The 26,472-nt window shown below is 44.1% G+C and overlaps 1 protein-coding gene across 4 annotated transcripts in view; it reads left to right on the top strand.

Annotated features, from left to right (window-relative positions):
• The window catches only part of LOC137614160 (cadherin-18), a 68,681-nt gene that overhangs the window by 21,081 nt on the left and 21,128 nt on the right, over nucleotides 1-26,472 (top strand). For 3 of the 4 annotated variants that reach the window (XM_068343761.1, XM_068343762.1, XM_068343764.1), the window contains exons 2-5: nucleotides 4,345-4,935; nucleotides 13,232-13,526; nucleotides 17,840-17,959; nucleotides 25,962-26,129. In XM_068343761.1, the coding sequence (XP_068199862.1) occupies nucleotides 4,705-4,935; nucleotides 13,232-13,526; nucleotides 17,840-17,959; nucleotides 25,962-26,129 (814 nt within the window). In that variant the 5' untranslated portion in view covers nucleotides 4,345-4,704. Of the gene's footprint in view, nucleotides 1-57; nucleotides 164-4,344; nucleotides 4,936-13,231; nucleotides 13,527-17,839; nucleotides 17,960-25,961; nucleotides 26,130-26,472 lie in introns of those variants that run through there. The other variant, XM_068343763.1, reaches the window with a different exon arrangement.

Here is a 26,472-nt window from a genome sequence, read left to right as displayed (position 1 = left end):
AGGAGCGACGCCAGAAGAGGAAGCTGCCAACGCAAAAAGGGCCCAAACTGATGACGTTCCAAACTTTATTATCCCTGAAAATCAGCTGAAGTTACGTATCCGACGAACCCCGATCCAGAATACCTCTGGCTACAATCGCCCCCTCCTGTTGTAGATCATCCAGGTAATTCGGACTTTGTCAAGTCTGATTTAGTTTCAGAATTTCTGATCGGAGGTCTTCTTTGGATCTCGACAGTGGAAAAGTCAGAGAATGGTCCATTTGTCGTGCTGGTAATGGAACAAATTCCATTTGAGTCGAAATACCAGACCACTTCATAGTACGCACTATAATGCACACTTTCAATGAATGGACTATTTTAAAACAGTTTTCACATACAGGCAAACCTCGGTTTCCTGTATGAACAATTTGTTCCTGAAGGTTGTTCGAATAGCGATTTGTTCAAATTCCAAATACATGTTTGCCATTACAAATAATGTAAATGATCTTAATCCGTTCCAAGACGCTAGAAAACTACCTTTTTTCAACATATGTTGTTTCATAATGTCATTTATCTATCAAATTGTATAGTAATGAAACATATCAAAGAAATGTAAAAGAAAGAAGCAAACACCAGAAAGAAACGTAATCAGGTTATCCTAAGGTACGAGTTACTGTCGTCTTTTGGACGTCTTTTGGTGTTTGTTTTGCGTTCGACTTCCAAATTTTTGTTCGACTTCCAAGACAAAAAAATTCAAAAATTTTTGTTTGAATTCCAATTTGTTCGATGTCTAAAGCGTTCAAAAACCAAGGTTTGCTTGTATAACGCGCTCTGGATTATAAAGTGCACTGTTGGAGAAAAAGATCGGAGCACCTTATAGTGCGGAAAATACTGTAATTACTGAACACAAGAGTCTGACTTGTGTGGTTCTGTTCTGACCTTAATGAGAATGTCAAAAATACAAATATTCTTTTTGTGCTTGGAGTGGGATTTGTTTCCCGAATTTTTTTTCGCGTGTTTAATCTCTCGGTTCTTGGGATCAGGAGGTCAAGTTTCCACCGTCGCTAACATTTGATATCAGCAGGATTAATCAGAAACTACCTGACGGATTTTACACTCGTGAACGTAGCAACAGCCTGAAGATTGCAGGTGAAACCTTGCGGTTGTCGACTCGTGAACCTCCGCGAATGCGCGTTCATTTGGACTCAGCGAATCGTCGCCGTCACAGGCGGGTCCTGTTTGTGTTTGTTCGGTAGAGGTTAAAGGTCACAGGTGGCCTTTTTTTTTTTTGTTCCTCTTGGTGTCCTGACCTGCTGGAGTCTTCATCAGTCGGGAGCTGACGCTCTGAAACTGAACGATTGGATGAGCTCTCAGCAGGAGCGCTAACATTAGCCATTAGCAGCAGGTGACAGGAGCCAATCCTCCCTTCCTTTTCTCCAACCAGAGTCTTCCTCCTCTTCCTCTTCCTCAATTTCATCTTTCTTCCTTTTCAAACGCATCCTCCTGCAGCGCCATCAGCGCCTTTATTCCAAGGACCGGTGGCTGTTCCACCGCAAAGGTCTTACTCGATTTAAATTGTTTACATGACCAGGTTGATTCCCTCCAATTGAGTTCTCCCGCTGCCATGAATAAAACAGGAGACGGGCGCCGCGGTGTTCTTTATCTAACAGCAAGAAAACCCTGCAAAAACAGAGTATGAAAAAAGTTCAGCATCCAAACCGGAGATGGAGGAGGAAGGGAGGCGAGAAGCTAACGCTGAGGATGCACGGGTATTTTTACATCAGCTTGCAAACATGTAGGGGAAAAAAAATGAGTGGGGGTATCGTCATGCATTTGTTCCATGCGTGTTGGTTAATAAACGTCTGGGTTTCATGCTGCGTTCGTGGCACGTCGGAAATTGGAACACATATTTTGAAGTCGTTTCATGTTGACTGAATGATTGTTTCTTATGTTTTCATTCTAGCAGCTCTCCATAGAAGTCAGATCCCTGTTGTTTGCGAAGCAATCATTGGTTGACCCGAAATAAAGCCTTATTGTTCCTGATTATTGTGGAACAAGTTACTCAGGAAATAAAGAAATTTACTTCTATTATATGCAAAAACATCTACATCCCTCTTGAATTGACCGCCGCTGTGCGTAAATCATCATTTACAACACTCCGCACACATACCGTACCAGCATTCCCACCCTTACACAATATTCTTATTATCGCAAAGAAATATGGGGGGTAAATGATTTCCATTGACAGAGCCAGATGCCTTTTGATTCGCTGCTTCCCGGAATGTGTTTTGCTTGGAATCAGCGTGATTATCAGACAATTAGGCGACTGATTGAAGCCAGCCCCAGGAGGCGAAAGTGAAACCGCCGGAGAAGATTCTCATTCTGAGGCGGCGTGACTCACTCAGGTAGCGCCGCCGCCGTCTACGTCTGAGGCTTCCACTGCGCAAATTTCAATCATATTGATGTTATTAACTCGGAAAAGAAAAATATCTCTTTTGAAAGAACCGGCGTCGGTCGAAGAGAAAAAGCCCAAGCCGGATTTGGGAGTAGCTCTACCTATGCAGATGAGAATCTTTCCCAGATTACACGTGTTTAGCTCCCGCCTGACAATTTATCCTTGGATGCTTTAATCCGAGATTCTGAATTTTTTTTTTTTTTTTTGCAGCAGGTATTAGCTCCTGCAAACATTAGCAAAAATCACCAACAAACACCGTCGAGCGGCGTAATTTGCATGTAGAGATATGTGAAACATGGGGATTAGCCGGCGGTTTTGCGAGCGCATCTTAATCCGTACGTATGAAAATAGGTATATTTACAAACACTATCAGCGATTATCCTTCGAACTATGTGACAGTCATGAGTTGTATTAATGCCTCGTTCGAACATGCAGAAGAAACTGAAGTCTGTCAACTCTAAGAGCCTTTTAAACATCAAACGCACATGTTTGTCATCCTAATAATCCCCACAAAGCTGCTATTTTACTGCACAACTCTGGTACTTCTGATCAGAAGTAGTTACAACAAGGGCCTGGACGTCTTTGTGCTCATGTTCAACGTCAACTTGCCTCTTTTTTACGAGTCGGTTTGCAAAGTTTAAGAGCGTTTTTGGCTAATTGGCTAAAACATTGGGGAGACCAGACTTTTAAAGTCTCAACTAGTGATCGAGGTATCTAAAATGTTGGTGTTGGGGTGATTTGATTGGACATATCAAAGTTCTGAGGCAGGAAACCCTTTGCAGAGTAGAGGTAAGATCTTAAGCCCGAGTCCAAGCCCGACCCAACCCGAAAATGTCAATAATTACGTTCAGGTAGGGTCGGGCTGGATTTTTTTTTAACTCGGGCTTGGGCTTAAGATCTTACCTCTAGGCTCGGGACTAGAGGTAAGATCTTAAGCCTGAGTCCAAGCCCAACCCTGCCCGAATTCGGGCTGAAAATGTCAAGAATTACATCCGGGTCGGGTCGGGCTTTATTACCCGCAGGCCCGATCTTACCTCTATTGCAGAGTCATCTGTTGGTGGTTTTAAAAGTAAGCAGCGGTTCTTTTGCTGCCTGGGAGACAAACAGTTGAAGTGTTTGTACTTTTTCCAGTTGGTCTGAAAGCGAATGGTTACCTTTGAGCTCACCATAGTTTGCTAAGTCCGGGTCAAGTCCGGGTCGTTCGAAATGACGGCCTTTGCCGTTGCCTCGTCTTGTCTTGCCTCATATCTCATTGAGTTTTCGACCTAATTGAACATCTGAAATCACCTCATCCTACACCTCTTCCTTAACACCCAACTTTTGAAATCCACCTGAAGCTAACGGCGGCTCCTTTTCAAAAAGCGTACATTTATTTGGCGGATTCGGTGGCCCCTCGCGGTTTAGTGCCCTCTACGATAGTCGATTCTGACAGTTTCCTTCTGTTTTCCATTTCGCTGCCGTCTAAAAATTACCCTCTGCCTCGTCTGAGTGGCTCCATGCCTCCCGTTATCACAGTGAATGTGTTTCTTTCTTCTACACTTGTTATTCACTACGCTGAGGCGTACATTAAGCCCCAGCAGCGTGCTCCGGTTGTCTCAACGCATCCGATCAAAACCATTATTTGGGTTTGTTTTTTTTAATAAAGCCAGCTCATCTTTTGAGGACAGTATCGGTCTGACCCTTCAGACACGGACAACCTTTTAATAACTAAATGTGTTCCTATTTCCTACACAGTGGGGAAGACACACATTTCTTACTTCCTCTTTATCAAAGTCAACCAGTTCCAACCAGCGTGTCTTCGTCTGTGAAGATTCTTGAAATGCAATTTAATTGGAGGGAATTAGCGAACATTTAGCTTCTAATATCCATCAAATTAATCTCTTCCTATCTGTCTCCCTCTGTCTCTCTCAGGAAATCCAGAATGGCTTCCGGGATTAACCTTCGCTCCTGGTAGAACTACCCAGAAGTCCACGTCCGTTTGCGCCGCGTCTCCCACCCCAGGATATTCCAGAATGTAAAAAAAAACGTCTTGTTCCTTTTTCTTCCCTCCTTTGGTGAAACTTCCGGCATTTTTGGGGGCCATGAATCTTACGGGATCTACCGGGATCGCTATTTCCCTAGTTTGGATTTAGATTCCTCTTTTTGCCGGACGACTGCAGCGGTGGCTAGTGGTGGCGGCTGCTGGGGGGCCGGCGGCTGCAGCGGCGGCGGCGGGAGGAGGATCGTACCACTTTGGATCGCGGGGATAACTTTACAAAAGCGCACGCCACCATGAGGATATCCACCACCTCCTGCCTCTGTCCCATCCTGGTCTGCCTCTGCTTCATCCAGAGGTCCCACGGGGCCAGCCACCACCTTCCCGCCAAATCGCCCTCCAGGAACCAGACCAAACTGGCCAACGGGGAGACGGAGGTGCACCACAGGCCAAAGCGCGGCTGGATCTGGAACCAGTTTTTTGTTTTAGAAGAACACATGGGACCAGACGCGCAGTATGTGGGAAAGGTAGGATTTCAAATGAACTGACTTGCAAGTGTAAAAATAAATCTTTTCATCCCGGAGGACTTTCAGCAGCTTACTTGCATTTTCCATCTTTTCCTGTTATTTATTGCGAAACGGGAGCAAGCTGTTCTGCTGAGGTAGATTTCCACTTCTACACACTTTTTTTTATTTCCTTCTGATGTGGAAATTCGTGCTCGCGTTTTGTTTTTTTGTTGTTGTTGTTTTTTTTATTTTTATGAAGGTGTGTTTATTCCTGTCATCTCCTGCGTCCGGTCGAATTCCTCTCATGACGATGTCCAAAAATAAAAAATGTTTTATTCCGTGTTGCTAAGGAGCGCCTTCTCAGCGGGAGCGACGCTCCTTCTGCAGGGTTTTTGGGGGGGTTTTAAAGCGAGAACCGCCCCTTTTTGCTACCCTATCTTTGGACTTTCTGCGGGAAATGAACCTCCAACCGCGCTATTGCAGGCCTGGTCGACTTGCGTTTGGAAAACCCTCCGTATCGGACTTCCTCTTTCAGTTTATCCTCCCTGCTTGTGCAATGGTGTATGGGATGGTCTGTTTGTCGGTGGTGACTTTCCTGTTAGCTCCACAATAAGCCACAGGGAGCTGGTTAAGTCCTCTGCTTGCAGATTGCCTGCCCTTATCTTCTGAAATGTGTTTCTCTGCTGCAGTGATCATTATTCCAGACACTCAGGCACAGACTAATCCCCTCAGCCACTCCGAAAAGAAAAGGGAACGCTCCTCCGACTGCACATATGTCTGTATTTCCACAACAGTGCCATTTGAAGTGGAAAAATAAAGAAGGTGGTGGTGGTGGTGGTGGTGGGGGGGTGACAAGCTTGGGAAAAATAAAGGCGAAAGGGGTAAAACGTCAATGAAAGAGACGGGTTTTAATCAGACATGCCAGGAAAGAATGGTGGTTTATGGGTGAAGCATGTATTTGTTGACAGTATTTGATGCATGAATGAAGCAGTTAGCTCAGCATCTTAGCGTTAGTTCATGAAGATGTAGAAGTTGAAGTTCCTGATCGCTCGGGTCGAAGGCTGGTTGGCTAACTGGTTCTACCCCTACCTTAAAGGTGTTGTCGTGTGTGTGTGTGTGTGTGTGTGTGTGTGTGTGTGTGTGTGTGTGTGTGTGTGTGTGTGTGTGTGTGGCGCTGATGAAAGCAAAACAAACACAAGCAGCTAATCCTGCATGATAATAAAGCACAGGGAGGAAACATAAACACTATTAAGGAATCAATTTGACATGCCGGTTTAAAGAGATGAGGTCTCCTGATGGTTAGTTACAAAAATAAAAAATGAACATTCAATTACGTGGGCTGGGACTGGAGTGCAATGGATGGAGAGACAGGATGACCCTTAATGAGACCAAGACAGGAGCGTAAAAGAAGATGGAGGAAGAGGAGTGATAGAGTCTTCTTCATTATCTTCATTATCTTCTTCTTGTTTAATTTTCTCAAGGCCGTTCATTGAAGGTGCGCCTTATAGTCCAGTGCGCCTTATAGTGCAGAAAATACTGTAAGTAATTAAACTAAGAGAAGTATGCAGGGCCGTGACGTCCATAAAGGAAGTCACAACGACTGCCTTGACTTGAGGGTGAATAAGCGCAGCGGCCAGTCTGTCAAGAACATTTTTAATCCCCCTGAGGTATCCCATAATCCCTTGTGACACCTTTTTGTGAGGCTGACGCATTTTGGAAATGACAGCTTGGTGCAGAAGCGAGATGCACGGTCTCAGGAGTGGGGGGCTGGAGGTTGAGTGGTGTTGGTGGTGGTGGTGGGTAGACAACCCCAGTCTCCCAACGGGGAGGTGTGAATGTCCCGGCGTCAATCAGCTCGGCGTGGCGCTTTGAAGCAGCGGGGGCAGGTTACAGACCGGGATGGTAATTTTTAGAAGGCGATGCAAATCCGCGAAGTCTGACGGCGCGTGAATGGCAGAGACGCGTCTGCACCCAACTTCACTGGAAGCAGCTGCAGCCGTTTGATAAAAAGAATTATATCCTCGCACAGAAGTCCTGGAATGGATCCGAGAGCCGCCGCTAAAATATGCAGTAAATAATTGAGATTTTACAGAATGGGACACCTCAACCCGGGGCCAGGAGGAATCCCCCCCTTCCTTGTTTCATCATGTGTTCGCGTATCGCCCTCCGAGAAAGGTGCCCAAATGTTTTATTCATACGTCTAAAAAAAAAAAAAAGGGATCGCTCCGTGACAGACTCCGTCTTGTTGTGAGTCCAGTAACAGCTCAGCGGTGGGAAGAGGGGAAGAAAAGCAAAAGCAGGTTTTTACATAAAATTGCTTTTTCACCCACACTCAACCACAGCCAGGAGCCAGCGTGTGTACGACGGGACGTCGTCAGCGAAACAACGCGTTCGAGTGTTACATAAAACAACAAGGAAAGACAGCTGGTCGGATACGGGTGCAGATTAAAGCAAACTTTTTTTTGACTTTTTTTGCTGACTAAGAGAAGAGCATCAACATTTATGAAGGATTATAAACACACATCAACAACCTCCAGGCGCGTTAAAGTCGTCATCTGTTGCTTTTATTTGTCATGTAGGACTTTATAGAACACTTTATTAAGTGCTAATCATTCAGTGATGGAAATAATCATAATAATCAAGATGCATCAAAGAATGTCTGGAAGTGAATATTTGTTTATTTCCAATAAAAAATGAATATACAAAAAAACAGATTTATACATTTTTAGAGAAACTACAAAGACCAACATCGTAACTTGTTTGCCTTGTTTATCTGATACTATTGACCTGTTTTGGTTCTGCTTTGGGCGCAACCAGTTGCAAGCAGTTAGCATAGCATTGGCATAATGTAGGTGTTTATGTATCGTGACACATAATCCAATCAGAACACTAGTTCATCAAGTAACAGCAAGGTAGAACCTCGAGATACCAGTTATTTGTGGAAAAAGTCGTCGCTCTCGTTCTTTACCACGTGTTGGTGGATGGACACGACATCAGCGAGACCGTATCTCATTCTTTACCACGTGTCGGTGAATGGATATGACATCAGTGAGACCGTATCTCGTTCTTTACCATGTGTCGGTGAATGGGTACAACATCAGTGAGACCGTATCTCGTTCTTTACCATGTGTCGGTGGATGGATACAACATCAGTGAGACCATATCTCGTTCTTTACCACGTGTTGGTGGATGGATAAGACATCAGTGAGACCGCATCTCGTTCTCGTTGGTGGAGTAAAGACGTATCTCGTGTGTTCTCGTGACCTTTGCGTTTTTCATTCTTTATCATTGTTTACGTAACTTATGTATAAGTTACGTAAACTTACGCCGCTTCTGGGAGTTTAATAATCTCATTACTGTACATCAAGAAGTCAACCATCCTGCTGGGGGGGGGGTCCATCCTGTCCCTCCCCAGATGTCAAAATAGAGGACAACGATTAGGGCGGACCTCCGTGATGTGCATCAACCGCACATCTTGGTCCTGCCCCTCATTACCGGGACTTGATGTATGGTCCTTAGGCGTCCACTCCATCACGGCGGCGTTACGCTGACGCTTAAGAATCAATCGGGACGAAGGAGCTGATTGGGCGAAATGTGGCAATAATAAGACAATCAAGCACCTCCGCAAAAAAAGTGATTAAGTCCTCTTGAGTGAAGACGGAACAGATTTAATCAAACGCACCCCTCCCCCCTCTTCACTAATTACATCTGTGAAGCCGAGGCCCCCATCATCACCCCGCTCGTCTCTCCACCTCGTTACTCCCCCATCAAGCGCACCTTTGACGCTCCGCCGCCACCCGGTTCAGCATCAAACCGATAAATATTTCACCAACAACACGAATCAAACGCACCCAGAATCACAACGGAGTTTGTTTGTTAGCCGCCTCAGCATGAACCCTAGCTCAGATGGGCGGTACTCTAACCTCACGGGTCAATCCAGAGGGGGGGGGGGGTCTAGTTACCATGGTGATATTCTGATAGATATGATCCTGGATTTTCTGGACATCATCAGGATCTGTGGGATGAAACGACAAAGAAGAAAGATGATGAGGAGATGAAAGGAGATGAAGGTCAAGCTGCTGGGCGGCGCCGGGATGTAACCTTCACTGGCAAGAGGAACGTGAAGATGAGGAGGTTTTCTCATCATCATCATCATCATCATCAAGCCAAATCTAGAGCAATCTGTTCCCGTTCGCTTCATTTAAGTCTTTTATTGCCGTGGTTTCATTTGTGGAGGGTGTAACTCCAGATGTACAAGTAGGAATATCGAACACACCTCCTTTTCAGACGTGTTGTTTCCTATCGACTTGGACGGAGCAGATGAGCGATGAATAAACTCCCATAAATAGTTGCAGCTCCGGTTCAGTCTCATTTTACATCGTTAATTGGTTCCCTGGCTAATTAGCTTGTGAACAAGAAAAGCGTTTGACAGCGAACGCGCAATGAAAGCACGAGGCGTGTTGACAAAAGAAAGTGAAGACGCTCTTCCTCCCCTCTCAGGTTGCTCCTCTGGGCTTATGATGAAATTAGAAGTGAGCTTCTCCTTGAGATTGAAGTGTTTTTTCGCCGATGACTTCAGCGTCTTCTGATCTCTTTAAACTCCAGATAATGTGACTGCCGGCCGCATCCCAGTCATCTGTTCCACCGGTCTTTAATAAAGTCGCCATAGAGACAGAGGTAAACATAATCCCTTGTTTTGATGACCTTCGAAGGTAAAAAAAAAAGTCGGAGTCTTTGAGGATTGGCGACAACACGAGGTCAGAGGTCGCGGTTGAGTTTCTTGAGACATTTCCCTTGATTTTCATTAATTAGTAGACGCGAACAAATTAGTTGATGGTCTTGACCCATTGGGCGGATGTTGCGTTTAACAACGGTTGACACTCGTGCAAGCCAAACAACAGGGTATTAACAAGGCCTAAATGGACCAAACTTGGCAGAGAAATGGAGCATTAAAAATCTGGTGGCACTAATTTACCCCCCCCCCAGCCCCCATTTTCCAACAATCATCTCCGACTAAAAACAGGAAGTAGATTTAATTTGAAGCTTCTGCTTTAGAAGCGTCGGTGGAGGATTGGACTCCCCGACTGTCTTGTTCCTGCTTTCATCAGACAGTCGCGGAGAGTAAATATGACAGTTAGTCGGCGTTCGCAGTCTGGAGGGATATCGGCTTTGGATCTATCGGTGTCGGTTGGGTTCGATTGTTTTTTCATGCTCCTTAATGATGCGACGGACAACGAAGAGCGAACGTCGTCTTTTTTAAGTCTTTGTCCGACCAAAACCGGGTAGACTATCGATGTTTGGAGTTGAAAACGAGTTAAAAACAAAGAGTGAGAGCGAGGAAACATTAAATCATATATGTAATTATGATGTAATTGATTAACATACTCTGCTCTTGGCCTGCTAATGCAAATAATCTGTGTTTCGCTGCGTATGTGGAAAAATAGGGATTAAATGATTCTGTTTGATGGAGGAAAGTGCAAGAAAGATCTCATTGGTTGCGGCTCCTCTCTTTTTTTCCCCGTAGCCCTAACAAGCTGCACAAGTCAGGAGGTGTGGATGCCCTGGATGAAGCCTGACAGGCCAAACCTGGGGCTTAGAATTCCGCAGCTCTCAAGCCAAACAGCTGGCGATCGTTAAACTGGACTCAAATGAGCAAATCTCCATTTTTTTTGCATCTTAGTTAGGAGGTGCAGAGATTGTAAAAGCCGTTCATCAGTGGATTTGACCCCCCCCCATCCTTTCCAACACTGTGAATACACGTATTTGTTGAGGTGTCGGACACAATCATCGTATTGTAAAGATTGATTCAAGACCAGCGGACTCGTTGTTGATTCTCGTAGCTCCGGTAACTCTTGCACGACTTGGCTTTCGATCGTGCGTCCTGGTGTTTGTTTGCCTCTCGGCTGCTGTTGTGTAATGACCCGCAAACCCCCGTCGACTCCTTCATCACCCGTAGGTTTTTGGGAAGGCAGCGCGTAATTGGCTCACGCTTTCCCCATTCATGATTTATTGGCTCGTGCACAGGAAGTCAATGGCTGAATTAGCACTCCGACTGGAGGTGTAATTTCATTTATGAGCTGCTGTTGGACAGAAGAGAATGTGTCCATGCATAATGGAAGAGACGCGTTTTTAAGCAATAACGCTGTTGTTACATCATTTTCCTCAGTGGGATTGATTCCCATCTATTTCTGATTGTCTGCAGCGAAATAAAAAAAATCTAAATTACGTCAACAAACTAATTGGTTGTCACCACAATGCCGCCGACGTTAAACTGCGCTAATGCCTCACCTTGAAGGTTGCCTTTCATATTAGGACAACTGATTAAGCACCTGATTCAACAGGATCTTTGAATCCTTATCTAATTACGGCCTGAATATTAATCGGCTCTTATCAACACTCGCCTAAAAATCAAATGCAGCTTTCTAATTTCTAATTATTCGCTGGTCTGGGCTTTGATTAGATTCGATTAGACCCCACCGATGTCGAACTCGCTGATTGGTTTAACAGTTTATGAGTAAACTAGAAGTATTTGAGGGTATTTTGTATTTCTACATAAGCATCAGTGTCCAAACATGATGGCGTTCACTTAAACAGCATCTCTTAGTTGTGTAGTTGAGACACTACTGATCCGGCCAATCAGAATTTAGGTTCTGGCTGCTTATATTTATCCTAACAGACTCGTGATGTCCTGAGGTGAACGTCGAAGAAAGAGCATCTCGTTCTCACGCCCTGATTAAAATCGAACCGCGTCGAGATTGATCGACTCTAAATTTAGGTTAGTGTGAAAGTAAACCGTCGCTGCCCTTCAGAAAGCGTCGGATCTGTCCTAATTCAGCGCCGCCCGCCGTTCAAGTGTGTTTGAGGCACTTAGCTCTGCAACCTTTACCGGGAAACATCATGAGTCATTTCCAAACAAAGGCATGGTTGGGAAAATAAAGGAAAAATCCCATGTATAATAATATCTCATGATGAAAACTTCTATATTTCTGTTGAGCTTAAAGATTCCTTGAACCTTTTTGTTCTTCGATGACAGATTCAGAGACGTTTTAGTAAATCCTACAAAATAACCCCTAAAGGTTTGCGTCTCGGGTGGATTCTTCATATTCAAAGGAACCATTAAACCCCTCGTTTCAAGCATCAACATGTTAAACAAGCGTTCTTCTGCTGCGTTTCTCCGAGAGCCTCATTATGCGTTCTGCTGGATGGGTCTAATTGCTGGTTGTTGTGCACTTGTAATCTGTGTGTTTTATTACTTTGCGGCGCTTCAGGTGATAAACTAATTTGTGGCTTCCTCGTTTTTGTCGAAGCAACGAATAAAACACTTAATGATGATCCTGGTCAAACTTTTCCTACCTCCTGCATCGTCCTAAATCGGATATTTTTACTTAATTAGGTCTAATGTTCGCATTTCTAACGTGAGGTAGATCTAACATGTGCGTTAGAATACAACTCGTATATTTAGAGCTCAGCAGTGTGCATCTACAGTATGAATGGGAAATCCAAAAACACCAAGGATATATAAAGCGTCGCCAAAGCACAGTGGAAATTGATTGTTCTATAATGTAGAGCTCTGATATTTCCCCGCGGAGAAAGAAAAGGAAAAAAAAAAAGAAGCAAATAAAGTCTCTGTTTCGATGTTTTATTCATGGGTGAAAATTAAATTGTCTAATGTTACTGTGGCGCTCCCGATTTCGAAATTTAGTCGAAAACTGAAACGCAGTTGGAACGATCGTCATGAAAGTCTTAATCCTCTTGGTGTCTATTACAGTACCGTAATACAGTTACTACACTATTTTCTGGACTATTAGACGCACCTTCAATGAATGGCCTTTTTAAAACCTGTTTCCATATATAAGGCACACTGGATTATAAGGTGCATTGTTGGTTTTCTAGAAAATTAAAAGCTTTTAGGTGTACCTTATAGTGTGGAAAATACTGTAGTTGATAGTAGAGGTAAGATCAGGCCTAAAAAATGCAGCCCGACCCGAGCCCCACGGGTATTAAAGCCCGACCCGGCCCGAATTTTCGAGCAAGGTCAGGCTTGGACTCAGGCTCGGGCTTAAGATCTTACCTCTAGTTGATAATGTTGATCCATTGGGCGTATGTTGCGTTTAACAACGGTTGACACTCTTGCAAGCCAAACAAACGGGTATTAATAAACCCTTCCAACCCTCTGAAGCCTAAATGCACCTTGAGGTTTCTAAATACATTCAACAGAACCAACCAAAGTCCGTCTATAATTAACGTCCTGCAACATATTTCAAAACTTTGGCAACTTTCCACTTCCTGTTTTTAACCCTCTGTTCCTTCCTTCCAGCTTCACTCCAATTCGGATAAAGGCGACGGATCCGTCAGATACATACTGGACGGCGAAGGAGCCGGGACGATATTTATCATCGACGAGGTGACGGGAGATATTCACGCCACCAAGAGCCTGGATCGGGAAAAGAAAGCACATTACGTCTTGCATGCACAAGCCTTGGACCGCCACACAGAGGACGCCCTGGAACCAAAGTCGGAATTCATCATCAAAGTACAAGACATCAATGACAATGCACCCAAATTTCCAGACGGACCCTTTGTAGCTACGGTGCCAGAGATGTCTGAAGTGGGTAAGAACTGCTTTTTAATCGCCAATCTCTGATGTACGTCTTGATTTTAATGGCTTAACAGCTGGATCTCGCAGTTTTGAAGGAAAAATATCCTGGCAAGACTTTGAGGTATCATCAGCAAACACATCGTCACCTGGTGTGGCTCTCCGGTTCGTCCCTTGCGTGATGAAACTATCTGGAATGTTTGATCCACCTTTCCCGGGTGGGCCGGTCTTTAGAAAGCACTCAGGAACAGAGATCCCCCACCACTGAGGCCATAGCAGAGCAAACAGAGCTCTCCATTCACCTCCTCCGAGACCGCAACTCCTCATATACCCGGCACACAAACATCCATTTTTTATTTCTTCATTGTGTTGGTCTGTTTTTAGCTCCAGTGGAACAAAAGGCACCTCTTACTGGGTCCAGTCCGGGTTTTTTTTGCCTCGCAGCACAATAGCTTAAAAAGTATTCCACAGCACTTTGTCTGAACAGTGATTTTCCTTCAAAAAATGCTCAAATATTCTCAAAAATAATCCTTTTATGGGTCTATTTCTCTCAAATACAGAATAAGAAATGGAATTAGTAGCTTCATCCGTTTCCTGCAAGGAAGAAGATGGAAATGTGTAAAAGTGATTAAATGTTCAAACCCCAGTAGACCTGCAGGCACCCTCTTTATAAACAGTCAATATCTCCCTGCTGTATTCATGCATATTCATGAGCAGGCAAACAACTTTGCTAGTCTGTGTATTTATTTAAGTCGTATGTGTCAAACTGACGTCTGAATCCCTCGTGTTTAGATACTCGTGCGTGGAATAGTAATCTATTACTCCATTAAGCCGTTGTTTCTACCCCCGAGCTTCGAATCTGTAAGTGATTGTGATTGTCGGATCGTGTTCTCCATCTCTAATGACGACAACACGAGTCACTAAATGTTTGTCGGCATCCGTTGTTTTGGTTTCGACGAGACGACTCGTTTTAAAGTTTTCAATGTTCTCCGCAAACTTTACCGTCGGTCGCACAAGAACAATCAATCACCATTGACGACCCAAGGGAGGAAATCAAGGACAGTGAAGGGGAAAATAATTAGCTGTTTTCACCGCCTCCTCTTTCGCTGATATCCATTTAGGTAATTCCTCTTTGGTTCAGTTTCTGCAGCGCCAAATCGGCCGTAACAATCAACTGTCCTCACACTCCAGAGCGCTAATCCCCTAGCATTTGTCAATAACGCTGTTCCCATGTGGAGAAAGAGGCTGTCTGAGAGTGTGGCAGCTAATTGGTTGTGATGTTCTTTTTCCTGTCTGAATTGATCTGCTCTACACGTGTAAGGTAGCCCGGCGTTACGGTCTCGCACCACCCATTCGATGCTACCGTGATTTTTTTACACGGCTTCTTGAAAGGTGTATCAATTTCGTCCTGTTGGACGTTTCCCCCAGTGGACACGCTGGTAAGTGGACATGGTGGTAGATCCTCTTTCCTGTCAAATGGATCACTTCTGGGAAAATGTTGAGCAACCGGAAACAGAGGAAGTGGGTGGTTGAGATGAATCGTTCCGATTAAATCAACGCAAGTCGGAACTATGGGACACGGACAATTTGCTCCTCAAGAATTTCTTACTCGTGAAATTTGTTCCTTGTGTTTCAAACCTCCAAACAGTTCCAGGCCTCTAAAACCCAACATTTGACTGGAACACCTTCTTACCTCTTCAAGACTTTAGTTCCGTTAGACTTCGACTAACATCTTTCTAAGTAATTTTTGGAGCACATAGATCTTGATGAAGACTGGGTTGAACACGACTGAGGCTGGCCTTTTAGTTGTCACCACTAGTTCAGTCCTTTCCCTACCTCTTCCTCCACTTTCGAGGGTGACAGGGGTTGCTAGAGCCAATCCCAGCAGACCAACAGGCAGTAGCTGTCGCAAGTCATAGCGATAAATCAACGAATATTGTCAGGCATGTCTTACAGTGCGATTATGTGGTCTCACAAACATTGGATCCATGCAGCGGCATAAAGGTTACTTTTATGGCGCCTATAATGTTTTTGCTGACATTGTCAACAAAGACTTATAGCACGGAGGTCATTCTTATTGATTGTAAAGGACTTTATGATTGAACCAGCTCGGTGATAAACATTTAATTGAATTCAAACCTTTACAACGTCACAGAGATCCAGAATAAACAGGCTGTCAAGTGCGTGGAGTCTTCATTTTCACAGATATAACAAAATGTTTGAAACTAAAAGCCTTAAATATATCCTGGAATTCAAACACCAGTCCTTGAGGACTCAAGGCTAACGCCTTACAAGGATGTGAAGGGTATTTTTTTGAAGGGACTGGAAACGAAGCTGGACTGGGGTGACTGGGTTCAGTCCCTACAGGTATATCATGGATCCCTCATGCTATACCCTCTCCCAGAGTCCTCTGCTTCCTTTGTGGCGCTTGTGTCAAACCGAGGCTGCATCCTTAAGTGTCTCTACTCTCCAGGAAGCAACATGAAACAGAATGGTTGGCCATGACCTTAAAACTCTAGAGACCACAATCCCACAAGGGCTTCGGGGCATTTATGAAATACTCCAGTGTCTTTTTTCTTCCAAGAGGTTGAACGTTTGAACCTCAGGGTGTCAAACGACAAAAGCCTGAGACGATGAAGCTGCATCCCATGCAGATAATATCCATTTACGGAACAATTTCAGGTCTGGTAATTAAACTATTGACTAATAAGTTTTCCCGGACAGATAATTAGGAAAGAGCTCAGCATCGGAACCAACCCCTCAATTGAGCGAGTCGGACTAATTGCGCGACAGTCTGGACGTATCCGACGAGCTCCTCGTGAGGCTGGCGTTTCATAACCGGTGGCCTTTCACCAGGAAAAATTAGGTGTGTCCGGCCGGGGAAACAATAAAGCGTCCGGAAGATTTACGGCCACTGAATCCCGTGGCTAACGTGTCGCCGGTGATTCTGCAGATGCATCATGTAAACTCACAACACAAGGCAATGCACTCATCATGCAATTATAACGGCTAAATGAAGCATGTAATGCTCGCGGAGCAGCACTTCAAGTGTTAAATTAAAAAGAAATGACTTTTGCAGACTTTTTTTTAAATAAGAGCGTTGATAATGAGCCTCCCTGCTAAGCTCCTCTGTTTCTGGCGTCTTCTGTGATAAAAAAAATAAAAAAAACACTGGAAAATGCTTCTTTATTTAAGGCTTAACAGCTGACAAATGTCAGGAAAGCAATTTAACTTTATTGTGACATCACACACACACACACACACACACACACACACACACACACACACACACACACACACACACACTCTGCAGTCAGCATTTCTGCCACGGTGGGGACTCTTAAGTGGATCTGACTCCATATGATTGGCCTCCATTATATAGACAGTTAATTTCTCTGAACATCATTGTCCCAGACTATCATATGGTGAGTGCACAATGACACTCTGTGTGCTAGGTAGCTAAATGCAAACAACACCCATTTAGCTTTCACTTTGTTCTTTTGTGGGGAGGAATTTTGTGCAGCACATCCTGTCTTAGAATTTATGCTGAATGCAAATGTCTGTTAGTTAACTGGGTAAAATGAGGTCGTCTTAACAAAGCTTCTCTTTTTCTTTTTTTTTATTATTAAAATTGCTTCCAGCGACTCTCCATCTAACCTTGATTATATATATTTAGATTTCTGTGCTGTTAATCCCTTCAGATCTTTGCACCCGAGGATTTTCAACACATAGCCATCGTATGCTCGAATCCAGTGTTGGAGGGGAGAATGCAGGTCTTTTATTTAATTAAAGATAAAAAATACCACAGTGAATAAAAGCTCCACTACAAATCAATGGCCTCCAAAAACCTTGCATGAAAAGGCATGCAGGCATTATTAGCGGAACGTATTCCTTCTCCATGGAAATGGCTTTTATTTTTGTGCATTTCTATTACCCTTTAAAGGGGCGAACAAATGCTGCTCCATTCTGGGAGGTTCAACAGGGCTAATGAGAAGCATGTGGTTCATTCCAGGCCACTGATTGGTCAGAAAGAATCGCTTCCGTTCCATTGCATCGTCGATGCCTTTCATGCACGGAATGGCTAAAACTGATGATTGCCATTTTCAAACGGCCAAGTTGCTCCGGTTATGTGTCACCGTGTCGCCGTGACGACCGGCTACATTGTCGTTTAATGGAATCCCAGAGAAGCCCTTTGAGTGGAGTCCAGGTCATACCACGTGGTGGAAATGCATCTTAAATGTACTAATTTTTAATTTTATTTTAAACCAATGAACTGTTTTCAACTTTTATCGATTTGATAAAACTGAAATTATAATTTATTTCTTTCAGGCACGTCAGTTTTGCAAGTGACGGCCAGCGACGCCGACGACCCCACCTACGGGAACAGCGCCAGAATCGTCTACAGTATCCTCCAAGGACAGCCATATTTCTCCGTCGACCCCAAAACAGGTGCGACATCCTTTTCTGTTTACGGCCCCCCCTTTTCTGTTCCGTTAGCATGGCAACAATAGCATCCTCTGAAAGGCGCAAGTGTTCTGTAATCATCCCTGCTGATCTGAAGCGATGTGTTTATCGCGCTGTGAAATCCATCCAGCGGACGCTTCTTTGCGGGAACATACTGTTCCGTCAGGGAAATCATAAAAGCTAAAGTAGCCGCGGCAGAGTTATGGAGTCCTCATGCCGCCGCCGCCGTATTGTTGAGCACGCCATCGACTTTTTGTGGGCCATAACTCGTGTCGGGTCAGAGGAGACATTTGCGGAGGGGCCTTCAGAAAGCCATTGTTTCCCAGTGAAGAGCCTTTTGTCTGCGAGGCTGCAGCCTATTAAATGTTAATAAACCTCCCAAAGTGAAGACTTTTACGCGACGTTGTGATCTCACTTTGTCCGCCTGACGTGTGCGCATGCGTTCACGTGTGCGGGTGCATCACGGGGCTTGTTTTCTTGCCTGCATGGTAATTCGGCATGGGGGGTGCAGAGGAGCGTGGACGCGGCTCTCGATGCGCAGCATCATCCCGCCCACGCATACTAATTTACACAAGCCGACAGTCGTTGCCCCCCCCCCCCCCCCACCGACAAACCACCTCATTCCCTCAAATGAGGACGAAGAACCCCAGCGGTCAGCGCGCTTTGCCCAAAACGGCGGAACTGAGGCGGCCACCTCCACTCCGGACAGCCTGAACGCCATCAAACCGGCACACGGACAAATCTACCCTTGTGTTCTCGGTCTGGTGACCTGACACAACAGATTTCACAAGACCCACGAGGTGGAAGGAAAGGACTTTTAAGGACAGGGGCTAATGTTAGACTTTGGTCTGCGCATATGGTGCTGGAGGAATCCCCGTAGGACCGTCAGCGACTTGACCCAAATCATGAAGGAACAAAGCGAAAATGGTTTTTTGCCGCTTTTTTTTTGTCCTGCCTGCCTTAGAGGTCCAAACCGTCGCCGACCTCATGACACCCTCCAGCTGCTAGGATTAAAATCGGTGCATTAATGCCCCTCATAAAAATAAAAGAGCGTCTGTAGGTATTGTAACGGTACGCTGTGACTTCACGCTTAAACGACTGAAGAGTCTTTATTGCGCCCTCACAGGAAGTTCTTTTTTGTCGAGGTGATCCAGACTTTTAACGCTTTGGGGACAGAAACTAAAGTCCTTTCTCTTATGATCGATCTTTTTAACCGACTTTCATCGACGGCTTCTGTAAACCCGGTTAATCATTGAGGCGTGACGGCCCGGCCCGAAAGAACATCAGAGGGGAAATTAAAACAGAAAATTCTCCATAAAATATAACAGTTTCATCAAGGTCAGTTAACAAAGCTATAAAGTTGTGTTTTAATGATCTCCAGCCTCCGGAAATACTCCGATCTGTTTTCCAATAGAATTCCTCCTTCATTTGTGCCCTGATAAATTCATCCACTCCATCGCCTCAAACTGTATTTATCAGGATATGAGCTGCAGATTTGTTCAACCAAGTTCAAGGAGGAAGCGGTGCATCGACTCGTTTGGGTTCAGGTTGTCAACTTTTGTAGGAGAACTCATCACTTTCAACTTTAAATACGTGCATTTGAACTGAATTTGCGATGTAAGTGGAGTTATGAACAAATCTGACGTCACCGACACCAGAAAAGTCCACATCCGATCTGCGTTGACGCCTCGTCGCCTCTGGTTGACCTCCAACGAAGCCCGAATCCAGGATTTACCGTCATGAAACTCTTTGTTGTCGTTGGTTTGGCCGTCCTTGACCCGTCTCTTTTAACGTTGTCTATCTTTATCAACCTGCAACCTGAATATCCCAATGACAGCGTTGGGATTATTTTGTCAGACGTTGGGGTTGGGTTCCTTTTCAGAGAAGCTTTAGTGGTCTTTCACTCCAGACACTATCTACCTTTTGCAGCTGGATCGAGTTTCTCCTTGATCTCTACATCTTTTTACTTCTATTAAAAGCCCTAATTAAAAACTTATTGGCCTGTTTTCTGCAGCAAAACCCCTAAAAATGGAGTTAAAAGAATAATTATTGCCTATCGAGCAAATAAAATGAAATGTGAGAACACCCTCCACCTAATTTTATTTCTTAAAAAGGTAACTCTCTCTCTCTCGATGGTGCGTCATCAAATTCTGGAGTTTGAGCTTCTTGCTTTTGAAAGACAAAAACTGTGGAGAATGACACTCGTTTAGATCGATTTGTTCTGAACACAGGAGTAAGTGTTCTGTTGGAATAGCTAACGTTCCCAGTAGACTTTATTCTGAACCATTACATTGAATAGAAGTTTAATCCAAATGATCCCTTAGCTTCAAGAAAGAAACCTGGCAGCGGCGCCGGGTTTGTTTATGTCTCCTGGCATCAAGACGGCGGCGTTCCGCTTTCAGGCTTCACCAAAGAAGCAGAAATACGACAGAGGTCTTAATAGCTCGCTATGAAATGATCAAACTTCCTGACTTATTAATTAACTCTGATGCAGCGTTTAAGCAGCTGCTCCTCTCCGCTGGAAACCAGATCCAGTCGCGGATGTGAAACTTTTAATCGACTTGTCGGCGATTGGTGTCATGCAGCATGCCAAGGAGGAGGATAGGGATCAGGGATTAGATTCACTTTGGTGGAGAAGTAAATGAAGATGAGGCTCGCGTCGTGAAGACGGTGATGAGCGATAAGTGACGCCACGTAGGAGCGATGTGTGTTGGTTAATTCTACGTGAATTTGTCAATTCTTTTGAGTTCATTTCTTTGATTTTCTAGGAATGGGTGAAGAGGAAAAAAAAGTTTAAATTGGAAAAAGTATTGTTATTTTTTTTAATTGACGATTGACGCCAAACTCGATTAGCTTAGCTCAGCATATCGATTAGAGCAGCTAACCTTGCACTAAAGCACAACAGAAACCACTCACAAGCATTTCATGTATGGATCTGTTGGTTTTTTGTTTATTTCGTCATTTAAAGACGGTCTCTGATGCATCTGATCCAACTGCTTTCCTCTTTTTCCGGCCTGAAATTCCCTCCTGCTGGCTGGATTTTCTTATTCCTTCTTATTAAATGCACAGCTATGAAAGCGCGTCGGTCTTCAAAGCTAACTCTTGCACCAAAGTGAATGCATTATTTTCCCCCCAGAAACATAAAAAACTACTTGTTTACATTTTCGTGTTTCACAATAACCAAACACAAAGATGAAATTATACAGTGAGGTATGAGTAAAACGGGCCGGCGTGAGGAATAAAAAGAGAAACCACAGTAGACGAAAAAACAGATGATGAAAACCGCGGATAAAAAAAACGAGGATGAAATGTGAAAAGTGCAGATTTAAAAAATAAATGAAATACAGCAAGATTCAAAACAACGTCTACCTGAACATAGGAAAACCTTCTGTTCACATACGTACGCTTCTTTTCTAGCAAGCTAATTTATACCTGTTAAAAGACTTTTAATGCAGCAGAACTAGCATTGATTCTATCCTATAATAGTCTTGCAATAGTAGTGTCTTGACTGACTGAGCTTCGACTTGCGTCTCTGGGGATTCAGCCCCAACAACACAAGCAGACGCACAGAGACAACCCGTATTGGACAGACTGCCCACATCAACAGATTAGCCCGTATGCTAACTGCTTCATCGACGTTGACTGGACTGGTTGTACTTCAATACTCGGTTTGCGAGCGAGCATTCCGTATGTCAGCAGAAGAGAACGACTGCATTTGTCTTTTTTTTCTTCTCGGGTCACAACTCCTGTCTCTCCCATTGCTGCCACACATCCGTCACCCGCCCACCGAGTCGGACGACCCCTAAGCCCCACCTCGCCCAGAGTCCATTTCCAATCCTAAATAGGCTAATATCTCTGCTGAGCGTTGGAGTTTACCGACACAGATCAAGACGTTTGGCTAGCTCACAGATTAGGACAGAGCTCAGGTCCGATAAAGGGAGAGGCCGTTCCTTTGTCAATCAGCGTTGACGGGGCAACGCAACCAATTATTTTTAATCAGATATACAATCCCAGATAAAGCAGAAACATCTCCGAGTTAAAAGAAGAAACCAACTATTATGATTCCTTCTTTTTAGGACTTATCTACCTTCCTTTTTAGAAGTGAACACAGAGACTCTTTGGGATAGCATCAGATGGCAAGGACTACAAACCAAGATTCCTGACTCTGGAAATTGAAGAGTGCTTTTTGTAATCTTCTATAATCCGTTTTGTTCGCCCAGGAGATTGTCCTGCTTTAGAAGTTTCCAGCGAGACAAAGAGGTGGATAGCATGATGGTATCAACCCTAATAGACTGGGGAGGTTGAGGGAAAGGCTAACCACCTCCCTCTGTCAAACTGGCCCAGGTTCAAGGGAGTGCTTTCTCAATTATTTTCTAAATTAACCGATTACCTCTGAAGAGACTTAGTGGACACCGTCTGAGGTATAACGGAGGAGAAACGGTCGGGATGGTGAGTTCAGGGGTCTGATCTTCATGTCTAAGCACTGACATGCCTTTCGGTTACTTTCCAAAGAAGTTCCCCCTGGCCTCCTTAAAAAGTTAATTGAAGACCGACCGTGTCCCCGCCCATTCCTGCATGGTCGGCGTTTGATGACCAGTAATTGAAAGTGGATCTTTTTCGTAGCTCTGGAGAAAAGTCCCATCCTCGTGGTCTTTGTCCCTCAAACAGCTGCTGGAAGACATTTCACCAGCCTCAATGAGTAAAGGGGCAATAATAGACTCCAAAGGTCAAATTGTTCGTCTCAGGGTTGCTTTAATGGAAAGTGTGGCCAATTGCTAAGATGTGTGCGCTTCAAGGACCTCAGGTTAAGTCATGTTAAGACTGCAGTTAATAACAAAGGCCTTAAAATAGAGTTTGCAGAGCCTGCATCATTACCCCAACGCAGCTGCAACAAGTTTGATTACTTTTAAATGTGAGGGAACACAAAACATTCCTTAATAGTCTTTCAAGCTTACATGCTTGTTTTGTTTTTTGGGGGGTTTTTTGAGTCCGATAAAATGTTTTCCCCCATTTGAAATAAATGGCTTTTGTAGTCTGTTGGTTATTTTATCAGACCAAAACATTACCAACATTAACATCAACGTCAACTTTGTGCTGTACTGCCTGTTGTTCTACCTGTTGTACTGCCTGTGTTGTTCTACCTGTTGTACTGCCTGTGTTGTTCTACCTGTTGTACTGCCTGTGTTGTACTACCTGTGTTGTACTACCTGTGTTGTACTACCTGTTGTACTACCTGTGTTGTACTACCTGTTGTACTGCCTGTCTACCATGGGTCAGAGAGGACTGTAATTTCATCTGTGCTGTATGTCGTGCAAATATGGTACACTTGACAATAAAGCTGACTTTGACTTTGAAAAAAGAAAACTATATGAAGGGGGTGGGCATTAGCCTAGCATGTTAGCAACTACAATTTAAAGTTGGAGTTATGATTGATATACTAGCTTGTACTTTGTTCTTATGGAACAAAAATAATCCCAAATAAAACGGTTTTACTTCTGATGTAGATTGAAGTCGTATCCATTTTCCCTGCAGGGAGGGCAGTTTGACATCAGACCCTCCTAGACAAACAGAGCAGTCTGTCACTGTTAGCATTTGAGCAGCAGCTCTATTTATGAGGCTAACCATGCATTTTTAACTCTTCGATAACCGCTGCTATTGCAATCAAATGAATACAGGGAATAACAAGCAAATGCGGATTTTATAAAACGTTTACAGCCGTTGTGAGAATCTACCTGACAGTCAAATTAACGGTATTTACTTGGTTGTACCTTTAGAAGAAAAGCCCCTGCAGCACGTTTGCCCCACTTAACGGTTGTTCTTCTGCAAGCGGAGCTAAAGCACACAAAATGACACCGTATGAGTATTAGACATCAGAGCTGCTACATGAAATAGACCGAGCCGCTGCAGTACGCTTCAGAGTACAAAAAAAAAAATGTGGGGGATAAGTGTGGTTTTACTTTATCCCACAAAACCCAACATGCGGTGTTTCTCTGTAGCCTTGGAGGGGAATCTGAGGACACTCCTCGTTCTCTGACATTTTCTAATGAAATACTCTTTTCTTGACAAGTCCACCGATTCCGTCCCTCTCATGGAAAGCCTCTCTAAGCGTAAACCGCGGGATGGAAGTGAACAAAAAAGGAGGAGAAAATTGTGTTAGCGTATAAAAAATTTCATCACCTTGTCAAGTTTGTAGTTTTAAAGGTTACATCAGGATAAAATCGTCCGACGGTCGCCGCTGACTTCTGGCAAGGCAGCTCCTGTTCTTAAAAGTCTTCATTTATTTCTATTGTGTCTGAGAGTTAGATATTACTCCTCATTATGGGCTTTTCATTCCCTTTTCGTTGGTCGCTGCTGATGAGGGGAGTGCAGGTTCACAGACAGTCCACAGAACCTGGGAGTGACGGATGATGTTTAAACCCAGATCCCCCGGATCTTAATACCGCTGGCTGCTTTGGTCTTTGACCCATTTTTAATGATTATACTTCCTGAGGCAAGTAGATTAGTTTCTGTCCGCGGAGCCCTGAGGAAAGGGAGGAAAATGACCTATTGTACAACACAACTATAGCTCCCTATTTTGTGAAATCATAAAAACTTAATGTGAAATTCAAGCCCGTCCAGATTTCCTCTAACCTTTATCTACAATAATATATAAAAACTACACAACCGACTCACTTCACGGTGGCTGGAACAGAAACGTATTTACACTTTTTAACTAAAGGAATACCTACGTTTATAGGATTTACTTGCATTTATATCCATTTTTGGGGGCCTTTTTTTTTGGAAGTGCCAGTTAAAACATCCTTCAGAATTTAAACGTTGGAATATTCGGCTGAACTGGACAGAACCAGATCTTTTTGTCAATTCGACACCTGAACTTTCTACAGCAGATGGTTGTTCCATTTGTGAATCATACAGTAAGGCTAAAAATAAGGATTTACTTATTCTACTAAAGCTACCAGCAGCTACATCAGGAAGTCGCTAGCCTACTGTTTTATTACTGGGTGTGAGTGGACGATATAATAAAGTGGATATTATCCATTTTGTTGCATTCATTCTTCTTCCAGGAGCTGTAACATGAGCACTGGGTGTGTTTTTAGCTTCTTGTGACCCATTGAGCACCAAAATCCACAAACTCCTGCCACGATCGCCACTCAGGCAGATGCAAAGCCCATTTACCATCCTGATCAACAACCCCCACCGCCTCGGGTCCAACTGCTGTCGGTCAACCGTTGTGCATTATCGGACGGGTTCACAAGTTCACGAGAACACAAGTTCATTGGTTGCCTGGAGGTTCCTAGCTGTGAGGAAAAGCAAAGATTTACAATGAGCACCGATGTAACTGGTGGAACATATTAAATCAGGCGCCATGCGGTGATGTGGTTTCTGCAGGTGTGATGGCGAATTAACCCTACGGCAAAGATACGGACACACACTGGAAAAACTAATATGGACAAAACAAACCTCACACATAGACACACATAGAAATATATGAGCGGGACAGGCGGCTATTAAATCCAGTAAATCACCGACCACACAGCAACACAGGAAGCAAATACTCTGCCTGCGCTTTTGGCTCAGTACTGAGTTGCAATTTACCTGAGTACAGTTTCTCTGTGGCGGGCAGAGGTACGGCGATAAATCACAGAGTTAGCATTGTCAAAGTTCATGGCTGTGTTTGCTGTGTTATTGTAGTAATAAATGTGATTGAGTGGATGCCTTAGAAAGTTGCATTCACCCTCGATCCAAGGTTAGGTAGTCATTTTTAATATAATGAAATTTGAGGGAAGTTTCACCTTGAGAGACCGAGAGAATCTAAGCAGAAAGAAGCGATACGAGGTGTTTGTCTAAAGAAACCTGAGTAATGGTGCTTCAGGAGTAGTCTTAGCTGAAAGGTGTTGGAGTGCCAGCACCGCCAAAGAGATAAATAAAACATGTTTGGTGCTAAGAGTCAACTTATTCCCTGACATGTGTCATTTCCTCCAACCAGGAATCATCAGGACTGCCTTAGCCAACATGGACCGGGAAGCCAGGGAACACTACACCGTCGTCATCCAAGCCAAAGACATGGCCGGCCAGGTCGGAGGCCTCTCTGGATCCACCACCATCAACATCACCCTGACGGACATCAACGACAACCCCCCCGAGTTCCCCCAAAGTATGACGAACGCGACTCCACCCGAAAACCAGCGAAGCTAACGAAAAAACTAGGCGAAGATTGAAAAATGTCACCCTTTTGGCCTCTTTGCTAGCCAGAGGGCTAATTTAGCTGAACCGCCGGTGGTAATGTTAATGTGTCATTACTAAACTTATTACATTAGCATCTATTTCATTAAATAGCTGAGTTGTGACTGGAAATACAAGCTGCTGTTATTAGTTATTTTATAGCCTTAAGTGTAAGACTCCTCTCCCAATGCCCGAGGCAGTCGAATGGATTTATTTAAATAAAGTTCTGGACTGTGTTCCTTGTGAAGGATAAGTCTAAGCATGGTCCTAAGGAA

This window comes from Antennarius striatus, chromosome 20 (genome assembly GCF_040054535.1).
Source record: "Antennarius striatus isolate MH-2024 chromosome 20, ASM4005453v1, whole genome shotgun sequence".
Lineage (NCBI taxonomy): Eukaryota > Metazoa > Chordata > Actinopteri > Lophiiformes > Antennariidae > Antennarius > Antennarius striatus.
This window is presented reverse-complemented; position numbering and strand designations above follow the sequence as displayed.